At 42.6% G+C, this 9,099-nt stretch overlaps 1 protein-coding gene across 1 annotated transcript; it reads right to left on the minus strand.

Moving 5' to 3' along the window:
* Positions 1 to 2,162: 2,162 nt before the first annotated feature.
* sp7 (Sp7 transcription factor) lies at positions 2,163 to 7,668 on the minus strand. The gene is made up of 2 exons (XM_036530803.1): positions 7,648 to 7,668; positions 2,163 to 3,488 (listed from the first exon to the last, which is right to left on the minus strand). Exons 1-2 carry the CDS (start codon positions 7,666 to 7,668, stop codon positions 2,163 to 2,165), a joined length of 1,347 nt encoding a protein of 448 aa, XP_036386696.1.
* Positions 7,669 to 9,099: the final 1,431 nt, after the last annotated feature.

Below are 9,099 nucleotides of genomic sequence, written 5' to 3' on the forward strand. Positions count from 1 at the left end.
GGTTATTCAGGTCCTTTTTAAGGAGTACATTTACAACCTTCTTACAGCATTCACTGTTTGGACTGTAATGTCTGAAAATACTTTGACCTCTATTGCTCTTTCAACATACGTGTGTCTTTCTATCTGTCATTCTCTGTGCATTGTTTCACACAGATGAATGCTACTGAACTGACGGATGATGCTGTGGGGTGAAGGTTTTCAAAACGGCACGCTCAAATCCGTAGACAGAATGGACGACAGACACCAATGAGCATAGAAAATGAAGCCTTTCTTTACTTTAGCACCAGACGACTGCATTTCAACACAATTCTGCCCAAGCTGTCAATCATGTTGCCACACCACTGAAAACCTTATTCTTATTCTGCTACTTACTTAACTACTCACATAGGTATTTATATACAGCGTTCTACTTTCGGAATTCAAACCAACAGTCTTTTGGGTGGTTTTCACATGATATGTTTCCATAAAAGAGACATCGTACTATAAATATTTTGTCCTGAACTTTTCCAGATAGAGAGGTCTTCAATATATTCTTCTGTATATTTTAATTTAACCTTACCAGACAATGTGAAACCACATCGACGTTTCTGACATGCAACAAATGAGGCATGTTTCTTTTAAAAAAAAAAATCAAAGCAGTTATCATAATTACAGCCTCTCTACAAATCATTAGCACCTTTAATATCCAATAGCTTACACAAACTATTTGACTTCATGACTGTTACTCTTCCTTTATCAACATGGTTACACATGATAAGACAATAAAGAAGAATTAGACCAATAAATACACTTTACAATGTATTCATAAAATCAGTGAAGCCTTTTATATACACTCTTCAATGGTTTATTAAAATAGTATTTAAATTAGAAAAAGGTTTCACAAACATAATACAAATAACAACGGAGGACAGCAACTATTTCAACTCCATATGTGAATACAATGACATGACTGAAAACCATAAAGGGATGGTAGCTTTGAGATAGAACTAACCTCCATGATATATAAATAAAATCCCAAATATTTAAGCACCTGCATTACTATATAATTATCTATTACTTCAAAAAAACTTTTAATAAATAATAACATTAAAAAACTTCTTAATTTACTGAGTTTTAACAATGGCTTGCTACCATTATCATGCCATCAAATTAAGCAATGCTTATGAAATGCGAGATGATCCTATTTCAAATGCAGGCAGCATTTGCTCATAATTTAAGACATAAATAAGATTTTTATAAGTAAGAACAAATTAAATAAATCACACAGGATAGCCTGCCCATAATAAAAACTCAGGCAAACATATCACATGTACATGAATGAACACTTGACAACTGTGAAATCTGCCACCAAATCAGTTTGACCATTATAACTTCTGAATTATGCCAACACTTAAGTTTGTTCTAACCAGAGCAATCTGTCAGAGTTCTTTAGGTTTAAATCCAGTTTCTAAAACCTCTCTTCCAACTGTTTTCACTTGGTAAACTGTGGTGCAAAGACTCAGAAAGCTGTCAAATTGACAAACACCTCTATGGTGTTGCTTTTACCGCTTGATGAAAAGGAATAAACATAACTGTAAAAAACATGAATGATAATTAACAATAGTAGATAAAATAAAACTGCCTGTATATCTTTAATGCTTGAATGTACCTGTTCAGACTTTGATCTCTTTTTAGAGTTCAATAGCAAAAACAGCCTATGGGAAGATAAGTTATACCAGTGGTTTGTTTTGCTTGCAAAATGCAAGTGACTGTGTTGTGTGTGTGTGTTTGTGTTTGTGTTTGTGTGTGTGTGTGTGTGTGTGTGTGTGCGCGCGCGCATGTGTGTGAATGCATGGATTCACCCTGTATTCAACAGAGCAAGTGTGTGGACTTACATGGTGCATGCATGTATCTGTGTATCTTTGCTCAGTGTTCAACAGCAGAGATGCTGGTAGCATAGTCCATTGAGAGAATACCTGCTGGGAGTCATTGTCAGTGTCACTCTCAGTTCCAGCAACAAGCCCAGCACCACCTCCAATATGAGTAGCACTGGGAGGGGGACAGAGGATATGCTGTATTTCAATATCGTGGGCTCAGCTGCCACATACACACATTACTTCTTTTAACCATGCACCACTAAAATGGCTGCTGTAACTACGGCTGTGCCGGCATAGTGAGCAAGGTCAGATCTCCAGCAGGCCGCTGCCCGTCTCCACGCCAGCTGCTGCACCAGTCTTCTCCTCTCCGTTGGTGGTGGGGTCTGGGACGGCGTTACTGGGCGGGGCGGGGGTGGGGTCGACAGTTTCCTCGCTCCGGGGGTCGGGCTCTCCCTCGCCCGCCCCGGCCTTGCCCTGAAGCGAGGCCTCGCCGTGGGTCTTCTGGTGCTTGCTCAGGTGGTCGCTGCGGGTGAAGCGCTTGTTGCACAGCAGGCAGGTGAACTTCTTCTCGCGCGTGTGGGTGCGCACGTGCCGCTCCAGCTCGTCGGAGCGGGTGAAGCGCTTCCCGCAGAACAGCCAGTTGCAGACGAAGGGCCGCTCGCCCGTGTGCCAGCGCAGGTGGGCCTTCAAGTGGGAGGCCTTGCCGTACACCTTGCCGCAGCCCGGGATGTGGCAGCTGTGCACCGGCTTCTTCCGCAGGGAGGCGGCCGACGCGCCCAGGCGCTCCAGCTCCTGGCAGTTGGGGCAGTCGCAGGAGGACCGGCCCGGAGTGCCTCCACCTCCGTACCCGCCTGAGGCCCGTGCCGGCTTCAGGCCTATGGGGCTCTCCATGAGGGCGCCGCTGGGCACCGGTTTGGGCTTGTACATGTCCTGGGGCAGCATGTGCTGCGAGGATTGGAGCAGGTGGGAGGAGGAGCCCAGGCCCACGGTGGAGTAGGGCGCCGGGTTCAGTGAGGTGAAGTCAGAGCTGTAGCTGGGCAGCTGCGGGCTGAGGGAGGCTTGGGGCGGCACAGGCTGGAGGGAGGCCTGCAGGCTGTCGGGCTGAGTCTGTGCCGCACTCAGCCAGTTGGAGTTGGGGTGTACGTCCCACCAGGAGGAGGTGGCATTGGCTGGCGCCGCAGTGATGCCAGGGTGGATCCCTGCCTTGTACCAGGAGCCGTAGGGGTGCGCCATGTCCAGAGAGGTGTAGACGCTGGTCAGGCAGTCGGCAGTGGCGTGAGCCTTCGACACCAGCAGCGAGGGGTCCTGGGAGCCAGAGGAGGTCTGGAAGGAGTGGGAGAAGGGGTTGTATTCGGAGGTGTAGCCTCCAGTTGGGGGAGGAGGGCTGCCGGAGGGGGTGAGGAGCCCGCCGCCAGCGCTGAAGGAACCTGTGTAAGTATCGGTGAGGCCTTCGCTGGCCCTCCCATTCTTTGGTGCCTGGAGGTCGGAGGTCAGGCTGTAGGGCTTCTTTCCGGGTGCCGCGCTGCCCGCCTTGCCAGGCGTGGCAGAGTCCCTCACTGGGCTGGTGCTGCCAAACTTATTGCAAGTGGCAGTCAGCATCGCCAAGGGACTGGACCCATAGCGACCTTCATCCTGCAAGAGAGGTAACAAGAGGACAACTGAGACTGAGAGAGCACTGCAACTGTATCTGCATCACTGCTGATCAAAACCTCGTGTGCTTCTCTGCCTTTCTGGAGCGCTTCCCCATGTAACAACAGAGCACAGACATGCTACTAAAAGTATTTTTTTTAAGAAAAACAGTAAGCATTTGAACATTTTGGGGCCACATTTGTTTATGTGCGTTAAGTGACATTACTCTAAATAAGCCCTGGACGCACAAAGACAGGAGCCACTTCAGTTAGTGAAATAGCAACAAAACAAGCCAATTATGCGGGTATGACTGGGTAGTCCTGTGTTGTGGCCCGCCTGGTGTTTGTTTGTTTTTCTGTGAATGTGTTGCAATATTTCTCATACAGTATGTCTCTGTTGAATTTAAATCTGACCTTAATTGAAGAGAGGAAAACACATCATTGTGTCTTATCTCAATCAGGCCCTTTCATAAATGCTGAAGGGTTGAATTTCCCGTTAAACATACTCTTTTCTCAATTAAAACAAGAAATGGCACACCACTTAAACGTGATGAAACACCAGTATGACCGTACTGTTTATGTAATTCGACATTCAGGCATATGAACGCTATTACATAATTCCACATTTTTGTATGATGGGCAATGCTTTCTGTCTCAACGCACGGGAAAGCAGTAGAATAAGTTATGTTAAGAATGTTGGTCAGTTGGAGACGTTTGAGTCCGTTTGTCGCTATGATATCTGAGACTGTCATTATATGAAATCCAACAATGGCATATTGTCTTTGTAACTCGACGCTACTGTACCACTGTGCATGTTTGCTAACCCCCCTGCTTTGTTTGGGGAGTGAGGTTTTAGACTTCTGCGAATAGCGGATGACAAGACGATGACAACACGTATTGTGAATAATTAACATCACTGACATTACTTGACATCTAGCACGCACCTATACTGCAGTTTGTGCTGAAACATTGGTCGACAAAGCGTACTATGATAAAATACTGGTAAGGTATAGTCTACTATTTCCATGAAGTCAACGACAATGGCGGCGTTGACGGTGAAATGCGCACCCTAATCAATTACCGTGATGGTATACTTTACAGAAAATTGGAGGCACATTGTGGCGAAAGTTGATGGCCTTTCACGTCTATTTTTGGTCGCGATGTTTATTTATAACTTTATTTTCACTCTTTACTTAACATTGGGTCCTATGGTGATAGTATTTTACCCACTGTAACCTCTAAAACCTTGGAAACCCAATTTTCTTTGGTATGGTGCATTTGTCAGGCCGATAGGCTACTGTAATTGTACTGTAATTGCTCATAAATAGGGCTGCCTATTTATTTCACGTTAGCCTGCTCTCCTGATGGCAGTACCCAATCAATCTCATCACAATAAAACACATTTTCAAGCCGCATTTCGACTGGTGTTTCCCCCAGTCTCCCTTTGCCGTCACCACAAATGACATTTAAGCGCATAAAATGAAAAAGCAAATGGCGGTTGTTAATTTAATCAGCGCCACCGCCACTGGTCTTCAATGAGGGAATGTGCTCTGGTTTCTTTTGTGTGGTTTCCTTCCTGACATAAAACTTGGAAACCACCGAGGGTCAACAAAAAGTCCAATTCTAAGAGGAGCACAAAATCTAACTTTGTGCCCTCCCAGTCGTTCTGTCCACGTGTGTGTCAGGTGACTGATATTATTCCTTGAGGTCATTATCCACCTAAGAGTTGTTGGGAACATAGTTTCAGTAATTGCAGTAGTAACAATTAGAAATTGTGAATCATACAATTTGTTACAGCTTTACACGTCATGGGGAACATTTTGGTATTTAAATGAAAATATGTTTGTGTGGAAGCATAGGCTATTTGAATAAAATATGTTTGTGTGGAAGCGTATTTGAATAAAAGCACTTTTACTGACTGATCTGATATCACCAACGGTATCTTTTGTGATGTTTTAATATGTGCATATCCAAACGTGTGCTTCCGACAGCTGACGTAATAAAACACGCCTGCCCCGAGTGCACTTTGATTACCTGCGAGCAACCAGTAGCGAGCGTGAATTTGTCAGGACACACAGAACACGTTTCCTTCTTATTCTTCTCCTTACCCTTTTCATTGTCACACAAGCGAGGAACGTCCCCCCCACAGTTTATTTGGTGTTAACGCGTTTTTCTTTCCGTCTAGTGTACCCTGGGCGAATTACACTTGAATAACTTGGAGGAACAGGCTTTAGGAGACTCGGGGGCTTGGCATTGATCTCCCCCTCATTCCAACTAAGCGCCTGCGGTCGACATGGCGTATCCTGTTGCTTTAGCTTCCATTTCCAGGTTAATTACACCCCATTACAGAGCTAAACGGCGGGGTTTAACTTGTCGGTAATGCTTGCATTCAAAGCCCATCCCGCATGTGGTTTACTTCCTTTCTGCTCCTACTTTGGATGAGTTGTGGAAATTGTATGCAGTAATTGTGGCAGCATTACGTATTCCTGTCTGTATATTTCTTTTTCCTTTGCAGATTGATTTACTGTCTGTGAATGTCAATATTTTAATTTCGCTGATGTTTTTGCTTTATGTTTAACCCGGATATGCCGAAAACATAGGCTAGTAGCAGACGTAGACGTACGCGTTACTAGATTAAAACGGTAACAACCTGTAACATTTTTTTTTACCATCAAACATGACATTGTAGTGGTGTTTGCTTTCTCTGTCGGTTACCATATCACTCAACACGGTTATCCATCATACCACCGTAGTTCACAGCGACACGCAATATTGGTTAAATAAAGTCCGTTAATGACATTATCTTCATTTATATTGGTTTTGCATGCGCATGCATGAAATATGTGTGTAGGCCCACAGCCTGGAATATGTTAGTCTGCTTTTTGCCGTGTTTGGCTCTTGAGATTTAAGCTAAGAACACAACTTCCTTTATGAATACAGAACAACTGCAGTAATAAATTGCCTATAATAGCATATAACAAAGTGGGACACGGATCACATTTCCTCCCCGTTAAACAAAGAAAACTACAGCAAACCTGAGCCTTTGAGTTTTGGAGGTTACACAAAGTTCACCGACTTCATTCTATGGTAAGTTGAACAACTCTGAATATTGTGATTTTGCGCGGCGCTGTTTCCTTTAACTCAATCTACACCTGTAAATGTGATGGGAAAACTCAATTAAAATAATTGTTCCAAACTTACACCAGCTGTGTTGATTTTAAGATCCCGCATGTCAATTTATTTTTCCGAATTAATGATGCACTGATGCCCACGTCAAATTGCTCGGGGGGAGAGTGAAGGGAAGGCTTCACTAATGGGATACACATCAAAGCTCACAGCTTTACAGGTACTCATCAGTGTATGACTACGGAAAAGCCAATTATTAGGAAATATGGGATGTTAGAGAAAAGAGTAGCCCTCGTTTCATGTCAAGGGTAAAACGCTGTAGTGGAGTCAGTCTGCTCGCTCTTCTTAATCGTTTTTTATCAATAAGTGAATCACTATATCGTCAGCAAAAACGTCACCGAGCGAATGTAGACTAAATGAACACGCATCAATAGAGAGGAACTTGCCATTCTGATGTCACTGTGTATTTCTTATAATTATCCATCTGTTATGCCTTTTTCACTTCGAGAGACCACGTTGAATGTTGCCTACTGTAATACAGAGGTGGAAGTGCAACGGTTATCTCGGCATAACAGAACTTGCAGGGACGGATGGATCTGCTGTCTTGTGTACATGTTGTTTACTGAGCCTATTGTTAGGACATAAACTAGGAGATGTTGAGAAGAGATAGGTTAAATTTTCACAAACAGATGTCCGATCTAATTCATGACACCATCTCCGTCGCAGCAGGCGGCTCTCCGTTCTTCTACTTGTAATTTACTCGTTGTTTCGCATTGTTTGAATATTATGTTAAGTTCTCTTGAAGTGACGGACATGTAGACAAGTTGTAGTAAGCTAAGGAAGGGTGAATGCCGACAAGTACATACTCAAGTGCGCACCAACCGATAGAGACAAGCCTACAGACCATGCTTCCCTACACTACTATTCAGCTCGCTGTGAAACAAGATAAAACAACGCCAAAATAAGGGATCAACAATTTGGTATTACTGCACTGCAAAAACAGCAAGACATACAATAATGTTCACCTAGTTCCATACCTCCAAAATAGACGCGGCCATCCCTGAGAATCAAATCCCAAGAGCTTTAAGTAAAGGCAGAGGGGTCTCAGCTCACAGTCCCGGGACAGTTTGGAGTAACTCCGGCACGAGCAAAGGAACTTCTATGAGACACACAGAGCCCGCCTCCAATTACAGGGTCAGAGCGCTTTGAAGAGCCGCCAAAAAGCAATAAAGAAAAAAGATGGGGGACAGAGGGGGCGGAGGAGACGGGAAAGAAACTCCACTCAGATTTGTCCAGCCCCTAACACACACGGGATTATACATGGAGTAATGAGGGGAAAAATCAGATTATAAATGTGAATGAATGATGAGATCCAATAACCGATGTGTAGCCTTATAGATGAAATGTCATTCGCATTAAGTGAGTCCCCAAACTGTAAACCATAATAATGACTAATTCAGTTTTACGTTCGCGTTGCTCTACCTAAAATTACAACATAAATCAACCATCCCACACGCATTGTCGGGCCCTACAAACAGCATGACATATCACAGGTGCAGTTTTTAAAAACAGAACCTTGTAAGATAATGTAAGAAAGTTCTGAATGAAGTAAAAGACATAATTTTTATAGTGCATCTATAAAATTAGGAATTCATGGGTTTTTATTTCGGTGCAGCTGTATATGACCACATCACTTTTTATTTCAAACTGTCATTTGGAATTAATTTTGTAATAATTGTATAATTGAATTGTGACGATATATTCAATGCTTTAAATACAAAGTAGATTTTGAGTATTTGAAATTTATTATTATTATTGTTATTATTGTTGTTGTTGTTATTGTTATTATTATTTGTAAAACCTATGAAAATTAGTCTGTGGTAAACTTGGTACAATGCATAGCAGTAGTGTAGTACTACTGCACTGTTACTAATATGATAGTAATTTAGTAGTAGTAGCACTTAGTAGTAATTTCCTTCGATTTATGCAAAATTGTTTAAAATCGGGGGAATGGGGGCGGGGAGCAAGTTACCCACATAAATAAATCAGGCAAAATTAAGATGGTTAGCTTTGCGGTTTCTGTTTGAGATTTTATTGTTTGGTTTTTTAACCTCACTCTGTTTTCAATATTTTAAAAAACACATTTAACTTCTTTTGTAACCCCCAAACGATGTTTAAAACGATACAAATGTACTGAGAGAACTATACAAATAGATAGGGATAGAAAGCAATAAAGCATTTCACTGAAATAAGAAGTAACAATAATGAAAAAACAAAATAGGAATTCCGTCCTTGAAAGATTAAACTAATTCAGGAAGTGTGTCTTCTAAAGTTTTTTTTCTTCCAAGTCAAGTCCCACTAATTAAAGAAACAGCAGTTGCAGATGAAGTAAAAAATGAAGTCACATTTGGAAGTATTTACCATTCTTACTGTTAAAACCCTATCCGCGCCTGTTAAAAGTCTTTTTAAGACTGTCACTTTGGGAATAT

Source organism: Megalops cyprinoides, chromosome 6 (assembly GCF_013368585.1).
Source record: "Megalops cyprinoides isolate fMegCyp1 chromosome 6, fMegCyp1.pri, whole genome shotgun sequence".
NCBI lineage: Eukaryota > Metazoa > Chordata > Actinopteri > Elopiformes > Megalopidae > Megalops > Megalops cyprinoides.